Here is a 27590-nt window from a genome sequence, read left to right as displayed (position 1 = left end):
GAGGGAGGGGTTGGGTGTTGCCTCGGTGTGCGAGCTTCATTCCAGTGTTGAGCTCTCTCCTGAACCGTCGCTCCGTCCTTCTGCTGCTCCTCTTGCTGTGCCTCTCTGCGCCGAACAGACCGAGTCCCGGAGCATCATGGGAGTGGAAGGCTGCACCAAATGCATCAAATACCTGCTCTTCTTCTTCAACTTCATCTTCTGGGTGAGCGCGCTCGCGTGTGTGTCCCCTAGCTGCTGGACATCGTCACGTCCCCCACCCATTTACCGCGAGGCCTGCTCCGGGACACGCGCGCGCACATTGTCGGCAGCAGGGGCTCGCGGTGGGGAAATCACCGTCAGCGCGGGAGTCGTGGGGGAGTCGTGCGCGCGCTCTGCTTACGTAACCACATTGTACCTCCGAGGCAAAGTGTGGGTGCTGTGCGCCGACGTGCACAGGTGGGGACAGATCAGGTGTGTGACCGCGGGCGATGTTCACTGCTCGGTTTGTGTGGCAGGAAAAGTCGGAGCTGGAAGTTTGGTGTGTTTGGTGTGCGGCTTTGTGTGGATTACATCCTCCCGTATGCGTGCGTGCGTGCGTGCGTGCGTGTGTGGGTAGGATGGGTGGGTGGAGGGGTTTCCACTGGATGAGTCAAAGCCTGTTGGGTAATGGATGGTGGAAACATTTGTGGGCAGTTTGTCATCTCCTCCTCCTCCCCCTGCTGCTGCTCCTGGTTTCTTCTCTCTGCTCTGTGGAAAGTCCAGGAGCGCCGAGCTGCAGTCCTGGAAAGCTGACGATCCCTGTTTTACATCCTTACTAAAAGTGAAAGTGAAGCAACCCTCCATAGCAAACAGAGGCTCTGCACCATTTCATGGGCGGAGTCCACACGCCACCACAGAGGAGTCTGAGCCGTCCCACCGGGAGCGTCTCCAGAGCAAGAAGCGAGTTTTTAAATCAGAAATAAATCCAGCATCATAAGGAAGGCGGGGCTCTTCCTCGGCTTCTGCCGTTTCTCGCAGGTATCAGTGATGGCCACTCCCAGCTCGCTCTTTGTCAGCGAGCGGCGTTGTTGCCTTTTACCCCCAAACATCTCCTAAAGCTGACCGAGGCGCTCTTAGTGTCAAACCACATGAGCAGCAGCTGGCAGGTAGCCGCTCTCCAAACACAGCACCAGCCTCTGAAGCCGCTTCGGCACAGCCAGGCTCTGTTTGTGTGAGCCGGGTTAACAAAACCTCAATCCCGCGATGGTCGTTGGTTCTTTGTGTCATCGGTCGAGCGCTGAAGGCTCTAAATCTTTATCGGCAGGAAAATCTGTGACACTAACAAAACTACAGTTAAAAGTCCAAACTTTAACCCTCCTTCACTTTTACCACAGCTGTCCAGTGGGCCAAATTAGAGTGTTTGCCTGGCCAATTCTGGCCCCTGGACCTTAGGTTTGACACTCCTTTGATGGCCGACCTGCAGCTGTTATATGATGATAAACTTACTTAGAAATCAGCGGCTTTATCATCACCGTCGGTTAGGTCGTTGGATAAGCTGTTGTCATAGAAACAGTTTTATTTTCACATGTTTACACAGCTATTTTCTTATCAGCTGTTTACGGTAAACAAACGCGTATGTGAGCAAGTGTGGAACCTTTTATCCCGTTACAGTGTAACAGTGTTTGTAGTTTCTAAAACCTTTTAGATATTTAGGCAAAAATTAGATTTTATTGTTTTAAAAAAGTCGCGTCGAGTCCTGGAATCAGTGCAGCTGATGATCTCCTCGTGACCCCCACCTCATGTTTTATGTTTGTTCTCACTAAAACGCCGCGCTCAGGGGACCCTTAGTTGCCCTTTGACGAGCTTCAAGACTTTAATAAATGTCTGATAACTAAAAGAATAAAGTGACTGAAGCCTCTGCTGTGTGTCACACTGCTGGGATAATTCTCCACGTTTAGCTCGGGTCTGCTGTGTCGCTCGATTTCAGCCACTTTAATAGAAGTCACAGGAAGTGTTGTACGCGCTTCTCAGGAAGCTGCAGAGTTAGAAATGTGTGAACTTTTACATGAAAGTGCTGATCAGTGTTAGTGGAGCTGAGGAAGCAGCTGCAGCTCAGCAGCCTGTGAGCTTCCACCGCTCTCACACATCTGGCGTGTCCACGCTCCAGCGCTAACAGGAAGTCTGCGCCTTTTAAAGTGCTCCTGCAATGGAAACGTCTGAAACAACGGGCTTAGCCCGAAGTTCTCCGTGTGCAGTCGTCACCTCGAAGCATGACAGTGTGTGTTTGCACGCCATTTATACACACACACACACACACACACAGTCTCAGACGGGGTCTCTGGATTTAATGTCTCCCCCAGGAAAATGTTGGAAAATGTCATCTTTCCTGTTTTGTCCGATAAACAGTCCATGTGTGGACGAGTAGAAGCCTGAACATATTCAACCAAGCGTGCGGCTGCTTCATTATCTTATCAGCTCCTCTAATCATCAAGCGCCATGCAGCGGCTGAACTCTAACAGATGTGTTTAAAGGGGATTTCCACGGGCTGTGAATATAATTAGCAAGAAATGAGTGAAAACACAGGTGATAATGATGGTGGTGGTGATGGTGGTGGTGGGGGTGTCGATGAATGATGCAGGCTCATCCTGTCTGGAGCCCGGCCCACAATAGCCCCTGATTCTGACTGAAAGGCCCGACTCGCAGGGCCACAGCCGAGCAGTCAGCTGTGCGCCGGGGAGAAGAAGAACGCCGTTTCTGTTCCAGCAGCTCACCTGTAAAACCCTCCTGCTGCCTTTTCATCAGAGTTGTTGGCTGCAGCCTCTTTCTGTCAGTGTGGCTCAGAGCTCTCGCTGTCAAGGACAGACAGCGAGAGCTCTGAGAAAGGAAAAAGTCAAGGATCAGCGCGACCCCACAGCCTGCGCAGCGGCGTGATGGTCCGAAGCCGACCTGGCCGCTTCCTTTTGTTTGTGCGCATGAAATAAACGTTCTCATGCTGAGCACAAATCAGTTTGACTCGTTCTGATCAGCTGGGCAGCCTGCTGCAGCTCTTATCTTCATAGTCACATTTTATTTGGTCTGCCACGCCCTCTCTCAAACCCGGCGGCTGGCGAGGAGCTGTGTTAATGATTCTCACACCTTCAGACTTTCAGGTAGAAACGATCAAACCTGAATCATGAATCTGTTTTTTCCTGCCTGCTCCAGAAACCCTGTTTCTCTTTGTGCTTGAATGAGTCTTTTATCCCTTTTGGTCTGTGAGCGTCACAGCAGCTGCTGGTTTCTCGTTATGTTTCTCGTGAACAGTCAGTTTGGTCGGTTGGGTGTCTCTGCTCGCGTGCTCGCGGCTCGTTTAGCGGGAGGTTGCATTTTTAGGTCTCCACGTGGGACACGGCCAAATGCTGCCCAGAAATATCAGAGAGTAGCTCACCAACGAGTACCACACACGCGTGAGCGCCGCGACGTGCGCTACAGTCCACGGGGAGCGAGGAGGCGTGCAGCAGATGGTCAGAGCGCCGCATTTAAGGACACACACACGTTACCAAACCTTCTTACTTTCACCGTGTGCCGCAGCTGCTCGTACAAAGTGTGTGCGCAGCACTGAGGCATACCACTCCATCGTAGCGGCGCACCCTGAACTTTGACCTTCTGAGGAAAAGTGTAGCCGGAGCAGAGGAATGTGGGACCGACTGATAGGAAAAACAGGCAGGAAAATACGAGCGCGTGAAGCTGGACTGAAGAGACAGCCCGGCGGGCGTTTCTGGACTCGGCCTTAGCGTTCTGTTTGCCGCCATGTTTTCAGGCGCCAGAAGCGACCTCGTTTGGATGACAGGGCGGCGTGCTGAGTTAGCACAGATACCTGCTCATTAGCGCTGAGCAACTTCCAAATGAAGCGCTTGATCTTCCCTCAGGTTCTCGGACACTCTGTTAGTGCAGCTGACCTCGCAGCAGCTGGAAGTGAGCAGGACGCCATTTTGGTTAAAAAAGCGAGAGAAATCAAAGACGTCTGAGTTTGTGTGTGCAGTGCTCAGGCAGCCGGGTCACGGTAGCACGAAGAGCGTGGGAAAGAAGCCAACTGGGCTTTGAGTTTGAAGGTGTTTGAGCTCGTAAGATGTCCCAGTTTCACTTTTCTCCCCTTTGACTAAACGTAGTCTTTAAAAGTAAAGATTGTTTCTCCATTAATCGAACTTTAAACGGTTCTTCAGGGTTAAACAGTTAAACTCTGGGTTTAATCGTGACTCCTTTTTTAATCCTCAGTTACTGGTTTTAAGGCGGGGAGGAACAAACATGTGAAATAAACCGACCGGAGAACATCTGGATCATCGCTGAAACGAAATGAAAACAATAAAAACAGTCAAACCAAAGTAACGCCGTGACTTGCTGCGTCAAACAGGATGTGGGGGTGGGGGTGGTTTGGAAAGGAGCCGCATATCCCGACCCCCACCCTTCCTCCAACCCACCCCCAGCATGCCCGACATTCTGCCTCGCGCTTGTGCGGCGGGCAGAAATAGACAGTGGTGGGAGGGAAACTCGAGCTGAAGTGCGAGGACTTGGGCGGAGCAGCCGTGTTTTCTCTGCCTGTGAACTACGAGCTGAGCAGCAGCTATGATGGATGCAGATTCCAGTTATCCTGAAGTGGCGGCGTGGTACAAAACGCACGTGGATGCTTTTAGTGACAAGACTTCTTCTTCTTGTCCCGCTGACCCGTCCTCTTCCGGCTCCCCGTCAGGTCCCGGCATTCCCCTGAAATAGGAGAGCACCCACCATGACGCCACAGACCACACCCGGCTTCCTTAAATATCCCGATACCTGCCGCGCTTCCTTTGTGTCTGGTGATGGGTCACAGCAGTCTGGCACATCTGCTCACATCTGCTTTTACACAGTGTAATAAACTGGAACCGTGTGGCTGGAGCTGGTGTGGGAGTCTGTTGCCATCACACATGTGCATAACGATGATGATGATGACGAAGGTTTCATTAAATGTTAATGACATGAAATGAAAACAAAGCTTTTATAAAGTGTTATAGGTTCATAAAATCTAAAGCCAGGTCATTTTAGTCCATTGGTAGCTGGTTGCTAGGTAACATGGCATCATGTCTGATATAGATCAGATCTTCAGAGGTCTAAGGTGTACCTGTGTGCCAGGTGTGCTTGGTTGACTGAACCGAGGTTTGGGGGCATTATCATCAAGCTGCGTCAACACAGGAAGTGACCAGAGAAAGTCGATGATGTCAGACAACTGCGGGTGAAAAAAATGGAAGCAAAGTGGGCGGGTCCTAAGATTAACTTCCCACTACTTCGAGGTGAATGAGCCCCGCCCCTCCCTGAGCCTGGTTCTGCTGCAGGTTTCTTCCCACTGTCACCAAGCTGTCGCTCAAACGGGATGTCTGCCCGCCGGGTTTCTCAAACTGGAGTCGTCTTCACCGACGAGCTCGAGTCCCAGCTGATTTCCTGTGAGACGAAACCGTCGTCATTAACGCCTTTAATTGTTTTTGGACAACAAAGCATCAGGATCCTCCGGCAGCAGCTGTGAGTCACTCTGGGTTTGATCAAACTGTGATGGGATTAGTCAAACACAGGCGAGCCATTTCGTAATCCCAGCAGGCCAACTGGCCAGAGCACCAAACCAGTAACGGTTCGCCAGTCGCTGCCTTTTATTGTCCTTCAGCGCTGATGGCGTTTGACATTTAAGAAAAGCTACGAATCCGTTTGTGCACAAGTTTAAGGAAACGAATAAAGAACCAAACAAATGTTGATAAGTGCTGTCCATAAAGACCTCGCCACAGTGGGATGGAGGCGTGTAGACCACTCAGCTTGTTCACTGATACTGGAACAGCCCGGAGCAGTCGGTGTTCATGTCTGACCACCAGCTACAGGTGGGTGGAGTCTGGGTGGTGTAACTCGGCGCTGGAGTAAGCGAGCTGCACATCATCGTGCGCCTGCAAACCTGAGCCTTTCTAGCCTGTCAGGAGTCTCCCAGCACATTTCACCACATGTGATTCCTGCAGTGCATATTTGGGTGTTGTTGAATTATGCAGCTAAAATAATGAAGATGTTATTCTTTGCAACAACGTGGAGCAAGTATGCAAGAGGAGAAGCCGTGATCGTGGCTCTGCAGCTGCTGTGAAGGCCTGTTTGTGTAAACGAGCGAGAGTTCCAGCGAGAGCACTTTAACCCACAGACCGGTCACCAGTGATAACATCAACGATATCGCCTCATAAATACAAATTAAAATGTAAATGAATAACCGTCGGTCATTTCCATATTCCTCCAGGTCAGCTGCTGCAGGTAAGAGCTCAGAGTCGGCTGTGTTTGTGATCATGTAGGTGTCGCCTCCGAGTCCAGCTCCAGGCTTCATTTATGTAACGCATCTGGTTCAGCTCCAGTGATACTGACACAGCCTGCATCACTTAGTGATATTACTGTAGTTACCTGCAATGTAAAGCACCTTAACGTGACTGTTGTCGTGCTTTGATGCTGTATAAATAAAGTTAAGCTGAATGTAGAGTCAGACACACTCCCCGCGTTCAACGGTAACCTGCAGACCGATGAAGTCTGGCTGATCTGCTCACAGAGTCCAAATCTGCTCGTTTCAGAGCTTCAAACAGGAAGAATCTGTTTAAGCAAACTTTGATCTTTGGAAGGAAGTCCGACTGGATCATTTATTTATTATGAAGTACGGTTGAGTCAGTGCTCCGCAGCTAACATTTTATCTGTCCCACGAAGTGTTTTTCCTGGCAGAGCTCCTGCAGTGTCTGCACAATGGGACCAACAGGAAGTGGAATGTCTCAGCAGGACTGGCTGAAATTACATATTTTATAAAAGCCTCCAATCTGCTTTTTTCTCTAAACAATTGTGTAGCGTGATAGAGAGGAGAAGGCGGCTCTGCTCTGCTCAGTGAAAGTGAGGCCTGAGCTCGTTTTTGAAACAGGAAAGAGTTTCTTCTGCTGATGAGACTCGGACTCCAAAAAGCAAACGACTTACTGAGCTGTGACGTTTGCATTCTCTTTGATTTTAGTGCTCGGTGAGCATCGAGCTGCAAACCTCTACCTTCAACCTGTCCTGAAATGATCCCATAATCATGGTTCACGTGCTCACCAGCACCTGGTCGAGCTGGTTCCAACCCTGTTGTTTTGTTGTTTGAGGTCAACTAACGGGAAATGTTGAGCATTAGGTGAATTTTGTCTGTTTATGAAATATGTGTAGAAGATGAGGGTTCATCGTATACGTGTCCAAAGGAAGTTCTCCAGTTAATGAGGAATGAAATGAATGTGATTCAAATATCGGCCACAGCTCATCATCCCAGCAAAGCAAGACAGGAATAAAAAAAGGAGCTTGAGGGGCTCAAAGAGTTGGGTGTTCGTCCTGTAATCGGAAGGTTGCTGGTTCGATCCCCGGCTCGGACAGTCTGGCGTTGTGTCCTCGGGCAACACACTTCCCTACCGCCTACTGGTGTTGGCCAGAGGGGCCGATGGTGCGATATGGCAGCCTCGCCTCTGTCAGTCTGCCCCAGGGCAGCTGTGGCTACAACTGTAGCTGCCTCCACCCGTGTGTGAGAGTGAGAGTGGAATTGTAAACCGCTTAATTGCAATCCGTTGTTGTTGTTGTTGTTAATAATAGTAAATATAAGACGAGTGCAGGTGTGGTCATGATTTTCTGTCTGTCCAGTAAGTGATGAAGGCAGAATTGATTAATAGACCACATCCATCCACCACAGCTGCAGTCGGAGGATGAGCTCTGCGTCAGCTGGTGGAGGAATCCTCACAGCGTTGATTCAAACGGCTACAATGAGGAAATCAATCAGCGACCAATACGGACGCATCCCGGCCGCAGACGCGTCGCTTCACAGTAACGTGTCGGGGATTACGCCGCTTCCCTCCGTTCACGTCCCTGTCGACCTGAAAGTGACGAAGCTCGGTGCAGTCACAGTGGGAGGGTGTCCACGTCTCACCGCCACGCTCCGTGAAACACGTCCACTCGGTGTGCTCCCTTTGAGCCGCATCCAGCTCGTTGAGACTCCACATTATGGTGCATTTAGCTCACGTTCCGCATGACGATCGCTGGAACTGCCCGTCGCCTCGCCAAGAGTATAAAGCTGCGTTCGTACTTTTAAATGACAAAGGTAGTAAACACCTTAAAAGGTTACTTGGCAACAAGAGGCGGGACTGTCGGTCAAACTAACTAACGACTGCAGGAGTCAGAATTTAAGAAAGACGTCCTGAGCAGTCCGAGTCCTCTGTGCTCTCCCGGCTCTGCTCGGTGATAAATGATCAATGAAAATCTGCTGCGCTTCAAAAGGGGCGGGACTTATGACACAATTTACCTGGACGCATGGACTCAAAGCCTGACTGGAATAAAAATGCTTTGTGTAAACGTGCCAAGAATCTGTTCCTCCAATCAGGAGTTAGATCATCAGTTTGACAGGTGTGCGTTATGTCAGCCTCACGGGGACGCGTGGCGATCTAGTCTGAAGACGTGAACATGGCTGCTGAAGGGTTTCCCTGATCCAGCTTTAAATCTGTGGAGGCGAGCCCGCCTACGCGTAGCGTGGTGCCCACCGGGCTCTGTTGGTTTATTCTGGGCGAGGCTTGAATTGCGCTTTTCTTCGATCCTGTCAGAGGCCGCGTCGTGAGCAGAGCAGGACTTTCTGGATCCTGTTCAGTCTGGAACCTGAAGCCTGCTCCTGTTCTCCGTTTATCTTTACCTGATCTCTGTCTGGTGTCTCTGGCGGACATGTTTTTGTTTTCTCCCTCACTTCCTGGATAAGTGATGGGGTCAGACGTGCAGAAGTGATGGTTTTTGTAATCTAGCAACCAAAGGATGCGGTGGGCGTGTCCAGCGACTCTCATCAATATGCGTAACTTTTTCCACATTCGGAGCGTCTGCTGTCTTTGCAAACGTCACACCGACAGTTTCCACGAAACAGTAAATGAGTCGAACAGCTGCTCGATATCTAAAAACGGCTGTAAGATGTGAACGTTCTGCACATTTTCACTCCCGTGTTGTGAAAGATGAGGACACATCACCATCAGAAAAGGAACAGCAGCGGGAAAATGAAGTTACGAATCCGACCGCCGTCTCCCATCTGATTTTAAACAAACTTCAGTCAGGCTTCTGACGCTGAAACGAATAAAAACGCTCCGTAACGACAGCGTGCTCGTACCCTCAGACCACCCTCGCTCACTTCTGATGCTGACCCGTTATGTAAACCGGTCTTGTTGGTGGGGTTGCTGCTGTCGGGGGTAAAGAGTTAAGTGCTTCTTAGGAAACAGCTCAGAGACCGTTTAGCCTCCCTGAGTCATGCTCCAAGTGCGTGTGTCGTGGTGTTGATCTGGTTGCTAGGCAGCAGCATGCTGTAGAGCTGGAATGGACCTCGATAATGGAGGAGGAGGAGGAGGAGGAAGATGGGGGTTGTTTTGGTTTCAGTGAAGCTTGAGTTTAAAATGGAGATGATGAGCGTCATTTTTCAGCTTCACAGCTTCAGCAGATTGGTCTTATTGTCCTCGTGTAGATCACAGCTGTGTTTATAGAAATCAGGACTTGATCTTTTTGGATGATTTTGGAGATTACATCAGTCCAACATACTGTCATGGATACAGGAAGGAAACCAGTCATTGAACTTTCCTCCTCACTCTGACTTTACTCTGACGGTGCTTCTTCCTGCAGTCGTCTTCGTCTGTGTGTGTGTTTAATTTGAAATGGAAACGTGTGTTTTGCCTCTGAGGCAGCAGCAGCCGCTGCCGGCTTGTTGTTATCAGGCCCTCACAGAGATTTCCTCTGACTGGGGGAACGTGTCGCTTCAGATCGGTTGCAGATGTGTGGACTTGTTTCTCAGACCGATGGTGGAGTGTACACCAGAAGGTGATGGGCTGAATGAAGATGCGTTCAACTTTTCTCTGTTTTTGATGGTTCAGTTTCTCTGAGGAGCCTCATTTGAGCCTCATATCTACAGTCTGTGTTTTACCTGCAACAGGTGGGGGTAAGTCACGCCCCCTAAGTAGACTACTGTGGATTTTACACCCCTGAAAGAATTAGTTAGAGTATAAGTGGATGCTGTGTTGAGAACTTTTAGTGCTTCACCTGCAGTCAGACAGGAAGTGAAGCCATTACTTTACTTGTTGCTCTTCCACCTTGATTCGTGCAGCTGTGTGAGTTTGGTGTTTCAGTGTGGATGCATACAAACAGCTTTCATGTGGATGACTACATGTGCCGTGTTCTGCGTTGCAGCTTACTGGAGGTGTAATCCTGGGAGTGGCCCTGTGGTTGAGACACGACCCCAAGATCTCCACCCTGCTGGGTCTCGAATATGATGGAAACCACGCCCCCAGCACCTTCTACATCAGTACGTACTCATCTGTCTGCTTCATGTGACGTGTGTGCTCACCACGTTATGCTCCTGTCTGTTTATGAATCTTTTATTTGTCCAGGTAAAATCTCACTGCCCTGGTTCATGGCAGCAAAGGTCAAAACAGTTAAAAACAAATCAGCGGACTTTCCTGCCGTCGTTCATTGTTAGATATTCTCAGCCCGCAGATATGAAAGCAGAAGGATTCATTTAGTGCTACAATCATAGGATGTATGTGAAACATTAGCTCGGTGCAGGTGTGATTCGCACCGATCTGAACCAGGATGCACCTGGTTGTGTAGCATGCAGCTAGACATTGGAGCTGAAAAACATCCCGTGTGAACTACAGATGCTATCTAGCAGCTAGCCTTGAGATGAAGGATAATTCTCCGTATTCTTCCTCCTGTATTTACTTTTGCTGCTCCCACCCCAGACACATGGTAACTGGACTGATTCTTATAAAGCGCTTTTCTACTCTCAAAGTGCTCTATACAACACCCAGTCACACCAGCACTGACTCTAAACTGAGTGCTGTCTAACCACATTCACACTCCGCTGGACGCATCAGAGAGCAACTTGGGGTCGATACTGGGCATGCAGACTGGAAGAGCCAGGGATCGAACGCCCGATCAGTAGGTGACCAGCTCTACCTCCTGAGCTACATCCACCTCCTCCACACATCTGGCCGGTGAGCAGACTGAACATGGTCACATGGTTTGTAGCGACGCATTTTTGGTTCGCTTGGAGTTCACGGGACTCGAGCCAGAGTGAACCAACTACAGGTGTGAAAACGTCCTCGGTGTTTAGCAGCTCAGTAACTTCCAGTCAAAATTGTCCTGTTCGTGCAGTGACCTCACAGCAGCCATATTATTGGTCACATGATGTCATTGAAAAGGCTCCAACAGCACAAACACGGTCCAGGTGAAGCTAGCAAACCGCTAGCAGCTTCAGCCACCTATCTGTCAAAGAGGCCATGCCCCTAATAATGCAAACTTTAATACAATTTAAACAGGTGAGTTATAGAAGTCATGAGGAAGGAAATGATCCACAGAGACCAAACAGTTTGTTTCAGGCTGTAAACATGTTTATGGGGACTGACTCGCTGCTGCCCCTGCTGGTTAGGACTGTCCTCTGTGAGCACCTGCTCACCTGGTCAGTTTTGTGCCAGTTTTATTGAGCTCATGATTAAATATATTAGTGAGTGAAGCCTTCATGTCCCTAACACTTAGTTTATACCTATTTATTAGGCACTATCAAAGTTTAACGTTGTTATTTTAACATTAATAATGAATCAATCGTGCATCTGCCTCACAGACTGAAGTAGTTCCACTTATCAGGGCATAAATAGTTTATGTGGATCTATCAGAGAAACACATCAGCTCGCTGCGATGAAAGCTCACCGTTGTCCTCCTCGCTCTTATTAAAGCTGAGATGAAATCGAATGGGTTTAAAACGTTGGACCAAAGCCGTGCAACAGATGTTCTGAAGAACGTCCAGATGTTCTGAAGAACGTCCAGATGAGGTTGTAGCCGTGGTAGGAGGGGCCTGGGTTTGAACGCCGGTGGGGTCCCGCTGTGTGGAGTTCTCCACGTGCTTCCAAAGATTCCTGGATCAACTCCTGTGGTTCTTTCTTGGACCAAGAACCAACAAAGGAACCTGACCAGAACTTTAAATCCTCCCGACACACGACTAAAACATCCTCGTCCTCCAAATGTTCGGCTTCTTTAATTGCAGTCGTGGATTTTTGCAGCTCAGTTTTCTCTGACTGAAATCATGAATCTGGACTGCATGGCTTCTAAGCATTCTCACATGTTTCTGAGGCTGCTGCTGTGAGTTTAAGTCACCGGAAATAAAAACACTGAGCTCTGAACTCTGAGTGGCCACCACGCCTTGTAGATGAGAGAGGGGCTGCTGCAGAGCAGCAATGGCAAAGGCTCGACGCGCTGCAGCGCGGCGATGACGGTATCGTGTCGGGCGTCAGCTGGGGACGGGCTCAGGAAACGCTGGACAGTTGGAGGATGGAAAAAGTTGATATGATGAATGTTATTTCCTGCTGAGTCGCACAGATTCAGGGTTTGGCGTGCCTGATCTGTGAAGCCAGAGCATGTCGATCCCGCCTGCAGCTGCTGCAGTGATGGAGGGGGGAGGGGTTCTTGGCCCACTGCAGGCCTCTTTGTACCAATCAATCATGGTTTGAATACCACAGGGAGAGGCAGAGTGTTGCTGCTCACCATGATGTGCATCACTTTATGGACACGGCTTTCCGTTCTCTAATGGCTGCAGGAAAATGCTCACGCAGCGAAAGCCAGACTGGTTTTTGAACATCCCAGTGAGTCCAGTGCAGAGAGGCGGGCCCATTCGTGCTGTGCAGTTCTGTCACAAACACACAGTATGGAAGCTACTCCTGTTGGTGGAGCATTCAGAGCTCACTTTTTAAGCTGCTTCAGCTTCCCTGCAGTTGCTGCTGCTTCCTCTGCAAGCTGCTTTGCAACCCAACAGCTCCTCCTTTTCATTGTAACTTAGTGAGTGTGGTCATCCAGAGGAGGAGACCAGGTGTGTGCTGGCGCAGGTATCGTGGCAGGTCCTGGGGCCGTGCTGCCGTCTGACAGAACCATCAGAGGACGACACGAATAGGTTTTGTAACGGCGCCATGTTGCAACTCGGGTGGAGCGTGGGATTCGTAGCATGAATGCGGTTGTCGTGTGACACAGTCAGGTGGAAGTGAAGCTGAACGCTCTCAACTTCTCGTGGTATTCATGACTTGTAGGTCAGAGGCTGTTTTGAGAGCTCAGCCCGCCGCGCCCAAACCAACAGCTACTTGTGATCAGCGCTGATGGAGCGCACACAGGCCGTCACGTGATCCCGTTTAAAAACGGCTGTGACGAGATCCGAGTCGTTCCCCCGTCTGTGAGTCATCTGCAGGGAGTAGAGAGATGAAAGCTGGCATTACAGGAAAAGCAGAACTGGTGTGATTTAGCAAAGTAAAAGTGAGGAAGCGTCTCGCAGGGAAAATAAAGGCGTGGCTGTTTGGACGGCGCCGTCGGGCTGCGGTTGTTAAAGGGGAAAAGCTTCGCTCATTAGAGAGGATCCACTCAGGGACTTTCTCTGCAGCGGCCTCGATGATTGCACCCTCGCATTACATAAAGCCTCCCTCTCATTCCCGAGGAGGGGAGGAAAAAAACACTGTCGGGATAGGAAAAAATTCCTCACTCGCTCCTGCTCCTCCTCCTCAGTGACCCCACCCCTCCTCCCCCGTCCTCCTTTGCTTGCTCCTGCTTTCCGTCCCCATCTGGTTGTGTTTAGCGTTCAACTCAACTTATTTTTCCGTGGCTCGATCGCCATCTTTCCCCTACATCTGTTTCTCTCCTTTCTCCCGGCGCTCACAGACACGGTGACCCTCCTCTCGCCTTTCTACACGATTAAACACATGCACACACTTTAAACTGTGTTCTGAAGCAGCGACAGACGCCTGAATAGTCGCCTTGAAATGTGCTCATGATTCTAAAAATGAGTTTCTCTTGAATTCTGGAGATGTTGCTTCAGTGGAGGAAGTGATTTCTCACTTCCTCCACTGAAGCCGTACTGCAGATTTCTCAGTGATGAGTAGTCAGGGGTTTGGTTTCCTGCAGGTTTGGTAATCTTTTGTTGCACAGTTGGTAAGAATTTTATCTGACCGTACAAATGCCTTTTTTAAAAATCAGGCTTACTGGAAAGATTAAAGAAGTGTAACCTGATGAGTCAGACGTAGATTCATTTTGTAAACCTTGCACTGGATCGTCCCCAACAGCTCTTCTGTCTTTGTCACGAAGTGGAACGTTGAGAATTTTATTTTGAAATGACTTCCTGTCATGTACTTCCTGTTCTAGTGGTAGATGTTCCAATTAAACATAAAGTTTCTGATAGTGTTTTTTCTACTCTTGGATCTGAATGATGTCACAGAAACGGGATAGAAGCCACACCCTTTTTTCTTTGTGAGTTATAGCCAATTAAAAGAAAGTTGTCTCAAAGAGGGAGTAGCTAAAATGGCGTGTTGTGGAGGATGAGCTGAGGCCCAGTGTCAGAGGATTATTTTGAATATTTCAAACTGTTAATCATGCAAAGCTGCTCTGTAAGAGTCCAAGAGTAAGAACGTGGATCAGAATAATTCCTCTTTGCATAAGTCGTCTTTGAGAGCTCAGCTGCTGCTGATGGAAAGTTAGCATGGCGCTCGCTCGGAGCTCTGGAGCGAGGCGTTAATGGCGCTGTGACGCACGTGTAGAAGAACTGTATGAATATGCTTCAGTTCAAGAGTAAGCTACTTACCTACTCTTAGTTCATCTGCGAGGCCCGTGTATGATGTAATAATCATTATAATGACAGTGTGAGTGAATGCTGTTAGCGGCAGAGGCTCGTGGCGAACGTTCGGTCAGGGACGGCTGAAGTTTTGGTCTGAACTTCTCTCTCACGGACTCCATCGTGAGCTTTGAAGCTCTCGCAGATCTTCACACCTTGATTGTCATTCAGCACAAACGTCCTCGGTCTCTGCGACTCTTACAAGACACAGATGTGGAAGATGAAAGCCCTCTGTGAGTACTGCAGTCTCACAGAAACCAGGCGTGTACACGATAAAAGACCTGTCGACAGGTGACTCTGACGTACTCTGATTACATCCTGTGGAAACAGATGCCTGATGACAGTCGCGCAGATAGATCGTTTGTTTATATCGAAAGTTTTAAATTATGACTCGGAACCAAATATTCTCCTTAATCTTAAACATAACATTTCATATTTGCAGAAAACTTTATGAATTTAAAAATGCTGAATGTGTAGGGCGGGGCCTAGTTGAGCTGTACCCAGGTAAATGTGGAGAGCATTTCCTGAAATGCACCTTTTTCACAGTAAAAGCCTCTAAACCCTCTTTTTTTAAATCTCCAGTAAATGTCTGAGGACACTGGGGCTTCAGGAAGTTCTCGTGCTCTCAATCACTTGACTCCACTCAGTTTCCTGTTCAGCAGCAAGTCACTCAGACAGCGACCCCTCCAGCACCCAGAGGAGTAAACTGAGCCCCCTGGTTTCACGTTGACTCCCACAAGAGTTGAAATGACACCGACGTGTCAGGAAGTCCCAAAGAGTCCCGCCCCTCGGCCACATTCACGGGAGGGACCAAAATTTGATTTGATTTGATTTGATTTGATTGGATCAGTGTTAAATATTCCACTACGTGGGGAATTCGTTTACTGAAAACCTCCCCTGACAACAGCCTGCGTCACATCCACTAACTTTGCTCTGTAGTTTTATTTTTAGTGCCTTTCTGGGTTCGTGCTCAAAGGTACAAAAATGGTGCATCATGAACTGGGAATAAAGAAATGAAACCACCACCCGGTTAGTCATGTGACTGCGTCACTGTGGCTAGTTCTTATTAGAGAGCATCCAACCTTTGCAGGTGGATCTGCAGGAGACTCGTCGCTCTGATGCAGAAACCTCCAGATTAAACGTTCCCGGGAACGCACATCCAAAGACGTGCAGATTTATTTATGGAAACTCGCTGATGCCCACGCATCACGTCATCGCTGTTTAAAAAGGATTTTAAAAACGTTTGTCATTTCTGTTCTTGGGAATACAGAAGTTTTCTTAAATGACACGAAATCAAATATCACATCAGAAATTCCCCTTTTGGCTTTTTGTTCTACTTCCTTTTCCAACCAAAGAAACCACGTCTGCTTATCGCAGCTGTTTGTGTAATTTTGGTTTCACTGAGCGAGTGAAGGCGCTGCCTGCAGCTGGTTAATGCAGTCACAGATTTTAAAATGCCGTCGACTGTCATAGACTCTTGAAGACTGGCTTCAGTAACCCTTGACGCTCTCCTGAGGCTGCTTATAGACCAGAACGACTGGCTGTGCTTCAGGAGCGAGCGAGGGTGCTCTCTGCAGATACCCCGAGAAAAACGCACAAACTGCTCTAATGGTCGCCAAAGCAAGACTTTATTGATGCATGCTGAGGTTTCACAATTTGTCATTGAGGTCGTCTTTATGGGGGAAAGGGTTCAGGCAGGAAGTGTGGGCACCGCCATGTCTGCGTTTCTAGCATCAACCTTGAAGTTCCACCTTAAAGGTCTTTATCGCTTGTTCCATTGTGGATTCAGGGTTTCCTCCCGAGGCTGGACCACTGTATTAACAATAGCTGTAATAAAAGAAAAAAGTAACAGGAAGCAGCAGAAGGGAAGGTTTCCACCGTACGATGAACAATCCCCAGATGACTTCACACATGGGTAAAATATTTGGAGGTTGGGTTACAAAGGCTTGATCGTCAGAGGGAAATTCCGAGGTTATTTTCAGCAGCGAGCGGAGAAACAAACGGACGACGGCGGAAGCAGCGACTCTGTGCTCATCAGAAAAGACAAATGATAAAAAATCTAAGGCTAACCCACAGAGAGCCGGGTGGAGGCAGATCTCCACCCAGCACCACCAAGTCCTGCTCACAGGGGAGAAGCCGGTCGTGCCGCTGTAATCAGACTGAGGCAGAGGCAAAGAGCAGAGCTTACAGGCTCTACTGACAGACAGTGACTGTCAGGGTGACGTCTGTGGACTCACAAAGGTACCGTCTGTTTTCTGGACTGTTGAATCAAAGTTGTTGGAGCAGACGAAGTAAAGGTTTCCAGGAGAAGTCTGTGGGGGGACTTCAGACTAGGAGAGGAACCCATCAGTCTGAAAGTGGAACCACGGCTACATTTTTAACTGGATGAAGGAACGAAACAAATGTAAAGGAACCAAAGTCCTGAAGCTCCAAAAGGCCAACACCCTGAGACAGCGTCCACAGGCTGTTCTGGTTCTGGACCAGGGCTGCCACAGATTGTTTTTGCGATTCGTCGATGATGCATCCATTAGACATGAAACAGCTTATTACAACCAGCATGTATCTGCTATCAGTAGCTTACAGCTTGAAGTGTTTCAGTGTATGCTAACTCAAAATAAAGAGCAGATGATAGTTTATCAAAGTTTTAATTAAATTTCCAGCTTGTCTCGGTGGAGTTTAATAACGGCCGTCTGCTCCTTGCTGTCTAAAATATAACAGGACACTGGCGTAAACTCGCGACCGTCTCACACTTTTCTGTTTGACATTTATTCAGCTGTGTGAAAACCACCCGGGGGATTAATAAAGTTTTATTTATTCTAATAACTTTAATCTCAGCCAAACCGATTTACTCACGAACAAATAAAACCCTAAAAAAAGCCCAACAATAACATTTTTAGGTTATCTAAGTGACTTATATATCACGTTTAACCCGAGTAGCGAAAGACGGCGGTGATCTGAAAACGATTTGTTGGGAGTTTGCGGTTCTCGGGCGCCTTCAGTGACCCTCGAGCTCCCGGTCAGCTGTCGAGCTGGTGGGTAGCAGACGTCTCCGAAAACGTCGAAGCACTTTTGCAAATATGCGGTGTCTTGATAAACCGAGCAGATATTTGATGTTTGCACAGCTACTTTCTCGCCTGAAAATATGTTAAAAGCTTATTTTGTGACCCAGAAAGATTAGTAAGAGTAATTTTAAAACTAACTCGCTGCTGCCATTGTTGGAAACGGGAATTGGCTGGGCCGCGCTATGAATCCTGGGATATGGAAAGGGTCACGAAGGTTTTACACCAGACCCATCCTTCAAATCTGGGGAAAGGATTGGGAGGAGTCTTTGAATTTGGACAGAGCTACGATGCCGGAGGTTGCTTCTTCTTCTTCTTCTTCTTCTTCTTCTTCGGGGTTTAACGGCAGCTGGCATCCTCGTAGATGCAGTGCTGCCATCTTCTGTTTCAGTCCGTTATTACACTCTTACAACCTACTTATTCCTGCGTCTTTCAGGATCTTACAAAGCTTCAAGTGACGCGTCGACTATTAAATTAGGCGTCGACGATTTTGATAGTCGACGTAACCGTGGCAGCCCTATACTGGACGTGGTTTGGTTATGAAACACGGACCAGAAAACTGATACTATGCAAATTATGCAGGAAACCGGCCCCCACCACAGACTCAAACACTGCAAACCTCTTCAACCACCTGCGCAAGAATCACATGACAGAGTATGCAGAGAGTTTATGGATGAGAAGCAAAAAGAGCCGTCGGGTGCTAAAAAATAAACCTCAGACTGCAGCACGCCGTGTAATAAACACTCACTAAGAGAACGGCGGCCGTTTGCATCGGTCAAAACACTCGACTCCAGCTACACGACGCGCAGCTGGAAACACTTCACGCCAGTCGAGCTGCCCGAGATTCACAGAATTTACAGAAAATGCATTATTGTGGGATTTATATCGTTATCGGGATGAGAAATGTCTGTTGGGATATGAGCGTTTGGTCATATCGCACAGCCCTAGTGTCGGGTTTGGCTTTCACACTCTGACCAGCCGTGAGTCATTCCTGTGGGATTAGAGACAGCGGTCCCTCTTTGGCGGGCTCCACGTCCTTCCGTTGGTCCAGGTTCTGGTTCTGCTCGGCGTAGTGGTTCAACAACCACCTCTCCACCTGCTGCAGCTCGCAGAGGTGGTGGAGTCTGCCCAAGATGGCCGAATCGAGGATAACGGCGATCTGATTGGCGAGGAAGGAGTGGAGCTGGGAGCGAGGGGCCTGTACAGATGCAGTTTTATGTTTTCTCCAGACAAATAAAAACGAGAAACCACGGATTCTTCCTGCGGACGTTTGTCTGTAACATCTGAGAAGATCTCGGCACAAAGCCGAGGATCTCACATTCCATCAGCTCCTCTTCCTACGGAGCAGCTGAAGGATGGAGCAGAGAGGCTGTAATGGAAGCAAAGCCATAAGAGGATTAAATAAGGAGAGACAGGAAGAGACATTTAAGTAAATGCATGGTTGAGAGCATAATTCTGAATGAGAGAAAGCATTAGGCAGAGAGGACGGACTGATGGCCGAGCGCCAGGAGAGCGAGGGATGAAGAGCGGCAAACCGCCAGGAGTTTGACACCGGAGAGCCGTAATGGAAGAGATGGAGGGAGCACTTGGCAAGATATCGATTTATAAATTACCCGCAGTTTTGTGGCTCCGAGCTTAAAAAAAGAAAGGGGGTGGGCAGCAGTTAGTGGTCCAATAATTCAATAATGTGTGAGCTGACAAGCAGGAAGGAGGCCGGGGTGAACCTCTCAAATAAAAGCATCCGAGTTGAGCGTGCGTGTTATTTTAATAAAGAAGGAGACGACTGAAACTAAACTCAAAGGAAATTTTTGAAGCTCAGATAATTATTCAGAAATTTTCTCTTTTTTTACATTTTAGTTCAGAGTTTTGTTTTTTATTATTTATCGTTGATGCCATTAACTGTAAGGTGGGTCTAAATGTGGCGCTCCATCATCTACGTACAGTCTGTGGGTTCCACAGCTGTTGAGAATAAACATTAATGTAGTTCTTTAGGCTTTTATTGTGAAAAGCAGCATTGTGCGTGTTTACAAAGGCGAGCTGTTGCCGCGGCCGTCATCTTGAACTTTGCTGTCACTGATTTATCGGCCTTTCTTTCTTGCTGTCGCCCGTGATGGCGACACCGCCGTCCCCGCTGCGGCGGTCTCGCTCAGTGTTTGATTACATTTGCCGGGACGACAATTTGGAATCTGTTTGGGTTCGACTTCCTGTTTGTGTCCGAAGCTGCTCCGAGGGTCTGTCGTCTCTTCTTCTTCTTTGTGTTTATTCTGAGCTGAATGGTGTCAAATGTATTTGTTGGCCTTAAAGCCTGAAAGTGAGAATCTGCAGGAAATAAGAAGATTTGTGCGTCTCCAGATTTTTCCAGTGAAATTGCTCCTGTGAACTGGGATCATGCTGTTCTTTAGTACGAGCTTTAACATGTTGATTCTAACATGCAGACTTTCTCTGATGCTGTAAAAACTTCACTGATAACAGACACGCTCACAGACTGGAGCTCGTTCACGCTTTTGTTCCCATCGTCCGTCTTTACCAGGAATTCTGTGGAAGCTTTAGGAAAAGTCTGTTTGGTGCCCCGACGATGGATCCGTGTGACATTACAGAGCTGCAGCTTTGTGTTAGAAACCGAGAAAAGTGTGAACATAACAGGAACATGACTCACCACCCTGGCATGAAAACAAAAGTGCGCCATCTGCTGTCCGCCACGCGTCACTACACGTGTTATAAAATGAGATGTTGTGAGTCTGTGGTCCAGGATGACTTCCACCCCTCTCGTAACGACCATCCGTCTGTGCTTCTGTCTAGGTGTCCACATTCTGATCGCGGTCGGCGCGGTGATGATGGTGGTCGGCTTCCTCGGCTGTTACGGCGCCATCCAGGAGTCGCAGTGCCTGCTGGGAACTGTGAGTCACGCTGAAGCTTCCCTGTGGGCTTTCACACCTGCTAATAGTTTTAATACTTCTTTGTGTGAGACGGTGCACGAATAATGATGTGAAAAGATGCCTCGCACCAGGTTTAGCTCCCGACTCATTTCCATCTGCAGGCCCACACAGCACGAAATAAACTGTAAGATATCAGGACACATGCTCAAGCATCCAGGCAAGGAAATCCCAAAAAGTTGAATCTGGACATTTTCAGAGAAAAAACGCTACGTCCTGATGAAGGTATCAAGCATTTAGGAATTCAAATCCCTTCCTTATTCCCAGACTTGTTTAAAGTAATAAAAACAGATTTAGAGCGATGCACAGTCCTGCCTCCGTCTCTCCTGCGTCGCATGGAGAGTATAGAACGAATGTGTTACCGAGACTTTTATACCTTTTTCAGATGCTGCCTGTAAACATTCCCAACTGTACATTTGATAATTTAGATAAACTTTTTTCCAAATTGATACGGCGAGGCAAACGTCCAAGGATCAAGTTTCAAACATTAAAACTGTCAAACTGCAGGGGGGGGGTCAGCTGTTCTACGGGACTCCTGACTGTACGGGATCGGTCTGAAACTCAGTGGCTAAACACTGAGAAGACAATATGTGACAGATCACTGGACTCCCTGCTTTTTTCTAACTTGTGCGTACGGGGAACGGACGAGGCTCACACTAAAGATTTGGCGCAGAATCAAACAAACGTTTGGTCTTCCAAAAGAAATTTCAATGTTATCAAGCCTCTCCTCCCTGCAGGGTTTTTCTCCTACTGTGGAAGACTTCAGAGCAGGTCAAATAACAGGCGTCATAAACTTCGTCATGCTGTGAGGACCTGAGCTCATTTGAACAGCTGAGACGTCGGCTTCAGCTTCCTTCTTCGGACTGTTTTAGAGTTTTTGACAAAACATAAAGACTGGAGGCAAGTTTGGAGCCCTCAGCCGTCGAGGAAATATCTCTAAAATATTTCAAAGTAATTCCTCCCCAAAACTGATCAGTCATTTCTATAACTCATTTATGAGTTTCAATACAAGTGCAACTTTGGATATTAAGGCAAGGTGGGAAGCGGAGACTGGCACTCAAGTCTCAGAGCACACCTGGGAAGAGGTGTTCGGTGAGGCCCAAGTCTCCTCTGAGACTCACCGAACACCTCTTCCCATCTGGTGACTAATTCTGGGCTGTGGAGAGAATTTAAATGGAAGGTGGTCATGAGATATTTTAGACCCCCAGACATCGTTGCTAAAATGAACCAACTCCCGACACTTGTTGGTGAAATTGTGGTACTCACTTAGCAACCCACTCACACATATCCTGGCCGTGTCCAAACATTAGCTCAGTTTGGAATAAAGCTCACTACAGTTTCCCAACAACCATTAACCAACAGTTAGTGAGTCTTACCAACAGCAAAACAAAGTCTCTCGTAAGAATCTTGCTCACAGCAGCACTAAAGTGTTTCACCATTAAATCATGACCGGCCTTCATGTAATATGTGGATTGATAAAGTAAGATTGATCAGATGGAGGGAATAACATCTGCTCTGTGGATGCAGAGAGGCTTGTTCAGTGAGCGATGGCCCATACACACTTATTGTTTCAATAATCCAGCAGAGGTTCACTTTTTACTGCTGCTAAGATCGTCTTATTTAATATTATCTGAAGTTTGTGCTTCTACGTTGCCTGCGTCTGTTCAACTTGTGAACATTGACAAGTGTAAATTGCAAGGTTGTAAATTATAATAAAGTTATAATAAACGCAGCAGCTGCACGGTTACCTGCACGTGTTCTCTGAGTCGGAGCTCAGGTAGAAGGACGCTCGCGCTCACCTGCTGTGTTTCTGGCCCGTCCTGCAGTTCTTCGCCTGCCTCGTCATCCTGTTCGCCTGTGAGGTTGCAGCTGGAATCTGGGGCTACATGAACAGGGACATGGTGAGTGTGCACGCTGACACTGCAGGTTAAATCGGGCATGCCGCTCTCTGATCGGGAAGCGTTTGGTCCTGGTTGACACCTGGGATTAAACATGCTTCATATAATCAGCAACCACAGACTGTACTGAGGATATGACCCAAAATTCATATCTCGATATTCTTTACCTTGTGTGAGTTATTAGTCATTAGTGTGCTTCTGTCACCAGGCAACAACTAATAACTTTATTTAAACTTTTGCAGGTTACAAAGGAGATGAAAAACTTCTACGACAACGCCTACGACAGCGCAACTAAAAGCAATATGCAGGAAAAGAACAATGCCGCCACCCTTGTCCTGAAGGCCTTCCATGAGACGGTACATCGCAGATATATAACAAAATGATCATGTGAATATTTTCTTATAAAGTAAAGGTTTTTCTGAGGCGTCCTGAACCTCGTCACCTTAAAGTACAGCAAACACTGAGAACACGGTGCATGAAAAGCGGCAGAGCTGTGATAATCACACGCATGCTTTGAAGGTCACGTACAACTTGGACGTGTTGAATTTGGGAATAAAGGTTGGGAATACCAGGTGAGCTGACTTTGGAATTAGCAGAAACTAAACTCCAAATCAGAGATGCAGGTAGACGTCGGGTTGCACCACGCCCTCTGTTGGAGCGTCTCGTCTGTCACCGCGTTTTCACAAGAGGGTGGAGCCCTGAGTTATTGGCTAATGCTAGCTAACACGAGACCCTCACTAAGACGAACCTGCTAATCACAAACATTAAGTCCGAATCTTCAAACTTCACTCAGCAAACCGGAGCTCCGCCCTCTGTGACGGCCTGTTAGTACACTGACCTCACAGCAGTCGTGTTTTTGGTCACATGATGTCATTAAAAATGCTCCAACAGCACAAACGCGGTGCAGTTAGCTAAGGTGCAGCTAGCAGCTACACCTAGCGGCTACATCCACCTGTCTGTCAAAGAGGCCACGCCCCTAATAGTGCAAACTTTAAACCTTAATAGGATTTAAACAGGTGAGTTATAGAAACATCCTCCCCTGTACAGAAAACGATCCACAGAGACCAAACGGTTTGTGTAACAGGTTGTAAACATGTTTGTTTCTGCTGTAAAGTTGTAACACGGGAGTCTGCGGCCCCTTTTCCTAGAGTGCCTACTCGGACTGACTTGGCACAGTTTGCCACGTTTTCCAGGGTTTTCCGTTAAAAACCAGGTAGTCTTTTAGTACCTGCTGGGGTTCTAAGTGATCCAGACAGGTACTAAAATGTGATGTCGTCAGACCGCACGCAACCGATTGGCTGGTCAGTAGCGTCACTCGACGAGTCACGAGAGTGTCTCGTTCACAAAAATCAAAACTGCCATTTTTGAAACTCGGCTGCAAAACAACGCCGTGATCCCCCGAGTGTGACGAACACCTACAGACCGAGCAGCAGGTAAATATTAGCTTCGATGTCCACCTTTGTTGGAACGTTCAGATGCGCCGACGCTTTGCTATGACGAAAGGCGTGCAAACAAGGTACTACTGGGTTATAATGGAAAACCAGTCGACCCGAGTAGGTCAAATGGAAAAGGGGCTTATGGGGACGGACTCATTGCTGCCTCTGCTGGACATTAGAGGAACTGCAGTTGTGGTGCTTGTTTGTCGGAGGTTTCCAGGTCTTTACTGTGTTGTCTTTGTGTTTCAGCTGAGCTGCTGCGGTAAAGGCACAGGCACTAACCTCCTTACACAGCTCACAGACATAACTGGAATTACCAATATTTGCCCCAGTAATACATTCACGGTAAGTACAATCATTTATGTCAGTGGTTTAATCTTTGCTCGCATGCTTCTGGCTCACAGGGAGAACAAGCAGGACCATCATTTAGCTCTCTGCAGAAATCATGAAGTTAGTCAAAAAAGCTCCATAAACTTTGCTGTGAGACATTTTCTCTCTGCTGTATACTTGCACCAGGCAAACGCAGGGGGCGGGGTCATTCATGTTTGCGTCCTGTCTCACCATCAGGAACACGAGCCTCTCGGTGCATTGATAGCGTTGGCGGGTTCTCCTGTGCTGCTGTAAAATAATCTGCTCTTGGTAACCTGACGCAGTCACGGGGGGCTGTTCCACTTCCTGTTAAACCGTGGTATCGAAAGTAGTTGCAGTTCACCCGAGAGCACAGCAGGGGGCGCTTTTAGTCCACTGAAAAGAGGTGAATGGAGCTAGACTGAGATAAAAACGTATATTTAAGTTTCAGTTAAATGAATGGAAGTGGTTGAGGCTGTGCAGCTGCTCTCCACAAACAGAGAACATTTCACTTCAAAGTAAAAGTCACATCTTTTGAGACTTTTACTTTGAAGGTACATCTTCTCCATTTTCAGTTTGTGTCACACGTTTTTTTTACCACATAGCCAGCAGTGTAAGTAAAGACTTGCCGGACAAAAGATTTAGAGAACATCGAGACAGCAAAAGCCTCAGAGTCCAAAGATCTGCAGGAGGCTGTTCTGTATGCAGCCTGCAGCTTCACACGAGGCTTAACTGCACTTGTTGGCAGCGTTACTGAAGTGACCCGAGGTCGGTGCAGAGCTGCGCGGCTGCCAGAACACAGAAGTGTTTAAAAGAAGCACTTTTTACTTTGTCTGTTGCTGATTTCTGTGAGAGGAAACTCGTCAGGAGGAGGTGGGGCCTAACGCGCTGAACATGTGGACACAGCAGGAAGCTAAAGTAGCGTTAGCATGAATAAATGAAAGCAGTGTTACAGAATAAATGAGCTGAAATATTAATGACTGATAAATAAATGAGTGTGTGTGAGCTGAGCTGAGGTGGCTGTAAGAGAGAAGCTCACAGATGATGTGTGATCAGCTGTCTCTATGGCAACGTTCACTCTGCAGGCGAAAGCGCATCAAATCCGGCGTTTTTGACCCTCTGCGACCATCTATCTGATCATGCTATGACAGCGTGAACGGCACAAATCCGATATTTTTAAATCCGATCTGGGTCACTTTCGTATGTGGTGTCCGATACATATCCGATGTTTCAGAAAGCGACTGCTGTTTGATGGTCACGTCGCATTAAATCCGCCTTTTACGTCACTGACACAAGACAGACGCCGATTATCAGCGCCGGAGAAGACATCGTGAACACTTCCTGTCCATCCAGTACAACTGTTGGGAACAACGTTGGAGAAACGTGAACATTTTATTTGTTCTGTATAATCTGCAGATTCTGACAGAAATCTGCAGCTATCCTCTAAAACAGCAATAAGGATCATTATTAGGCCAACTGTAGAAAACACAATAACTTTATAACTTAACGTAAAGTCCGAAGTCTTTATATTGAGGCCATCAGTCAAACATACTGTTGGTCTGGGTGTAAACAGAGCGCGTTGTGTGTGACGTCTTCTTTTGCGCACGCGGCCGCTTTGAGCGTTCACACTAGAGCGCGTTTGCTGTCGCATTTTATTTGTAGTGTGAACGAGCAGACAAAAAAAATCGGATTTGATCAAATAATTTGAATTGAGCATCAAGACCTGCAGAGTGAACGCAGCCTGAGACTGGTCCACAAACAGGAAGTGAAATTCCTAAACATTAAAACAATAAAGTTTTTCCTCCATCTATCCAAAACTTAAAATAAAAGATTCCTCAAATGAAATCGTGGTTTAAGAGAATAAAGAAATGCCGACACGTGGTGTTTGTAAAAATGTGAAGCAGCAGCAGGAGAGCAGGATGCATTCTCTCTGATCTCCAGTAGGTGGCGTGTTTGAATGTTTTGTTTTTGCTTTGCAGAGCTGCCACGACAGAATCAACGAGCTGTTCCACGATAAGATTTACCTGATCGGCATCGCCGCGCTGGTGGTCGCCGTTATTATGGTGAGAACATGAACATCACACAGTGCTGCTGCTCGTAAATGTGCTGAAGGCTGAGGGGCAGCTTCGATTGTTTCTGTTTCATGCATACAGTGTGTGTACGAGTAACAGAGAGGATACGTCCTCATACAGTCATCCTCAGCCACGTAGAAGCCCCACCCACTTGCTCTTTAAACCTCCTGTGTGAGGGGCTGCCAATCAGAAGGTTGACTGAAAAAGGGAGGAGCTGAAAAAAGAAGCTTATTTTAGATGAACTGAGCTCAGTGTAAAGTAAAGATTATTACAAACTGTGAATCCACGGCTGCAAATATGAAGCTAGAAATGAGTGGGATAGACCCCCTTGAAGATGAAGGTGACCCCTGACCTTTCCTCAAGCACCATTGGCCCTTTTTAGCTCATGAGCATGAAAAATCGTATTTTATTGGGTAGTCTTTTGGTTTTTGTGGCTGTATGTAGGACAGCACTGAAGTCTGTGAAACGCAGAGAAAACCGAGTCTTTCCTGGTGCGTTAGTGAAGCTGATGCGCTGCTGCTCCCTCGGTCGAAGACGACCGTCCCACCTTCTCGTGTCAAAAAGAGTCTCAGTGATAATCAGGAGGCGGACGGCGGCGCGAGCGCATGAATGCTGTCGCCGAGTGGAAATCGTAGATGCTGTAATGATGTAATGTTGTGACGCAGCCCTGACAGCTTCCTCTTCTTCCTCAGATCTTCGAGATGATCTTCAGCATGGTGTTGTGCTGCGGGATCCGCAACAGCCCCGTGTACTAAAGCGCCGGGGCTCCAGCCAATGAACGAGGAGAGGACGACCTCGCCCTCTCCTTCGTTTGTTTGTTTTTTTATAACCAGGAAATGCCACATGTATTGCTTGCTGGATTTTAGTCAGCTGTTAAAGACAATATCCTGTTTTTCTTACACTGTCAAAGATCATTTTTTATTGTTATTTTTGTTAGTCACAGATGCTGTTATGCATATTAGAGCAGTGTTTAATGTAGATATGCTGTCACACACGGTCCAGGTGCTGTAATCTGATTAGTTTACTGCTGTCCTGCCTACGTCCACGCTCTCATATCGGCCTTTTCTGGATGTTATCCCCACGTTTTCTGTATAAACTGTATATAAATATATGTGGACAGTTCTTCATGTCTGCCTGAGCATGGAAGTTGTTTATCATGAGCTTTGTTCACAAACACTCTGTGGATTGATCCAGACTGAAGGCATACATGACCGG

At 47.7% G+C, this 27590-nt stretch overlaps 1 protein-coding gene across 1 annotated transcript; it reads left to right on the top strand.

The window, feature by feature from the left end:
• Positions 1-27521, top strand: LOC102200727 (CD81 antigen). The gene is made up of 8 exons (XM_005726415.2): positions 1-202; positions 10180-10294; positions 20488-20585; positions 22448-22522; positions 22762-22875; positions 24205-24300; positions 26283-26366; positions 27068-27521. The coding sequence occupies exons 1-8, from the start codon at positions 137-139 to the stop codon at positions 27128-27130; spliced, it is 711 nt and encodes a 236-aa protein (XP_005726472.1). The 5' UTR covers positions 1-136; the 3' UTR covers positions 27131-27521.
• The last annotated feature ends 69 nt before the right edge of the window (positions 27522-27590 follow it).

Source organism: Pundamilia nyererei, unplaced genomic scaffold (genome assembly GCF_000239375.1).
Source record: "Pundamilia nyererei isolate P.nyererei 1_Seehausen unplaced genomic scaffold, PunNye1.0 scaffold00019, whole genome shotgun sequence".
Taxonomy (NCBI): Eukaryota; Metazoa; Chordata; class Actinopteri; order Cichliformes; family Cichlidae; genus Pundamilia; species Pundamilia nyererei.
This window is presented reverse-complemented; position numbering and strand designations above follow the sequence as displayed.

Bases quoted from the DNA above. Each gene is read 5' to 3' on its own strand.
- LOC102200727 (XM_005726415.2), top strand. From the start codon at position 137: ATGGGAGTGGAAGGCTGCACCAAATGCATCAAATACCTGCTCTTCTTC. The intron at 203-10,179 runs GTGAGCGCGCTC...TCTGCGTTGCAG, and splicing joins TCTTCAACTTCATCTTCTGG to CTTACTGGAGGTGTAATCCT. The intron at 26,367-27,067 runs GTGAGAACATGA...CTTCTTCCTCAG, and splicing joins TGGTGGTCGCCGTTATTATG to ATCTTCGAGATGATCTTCAG.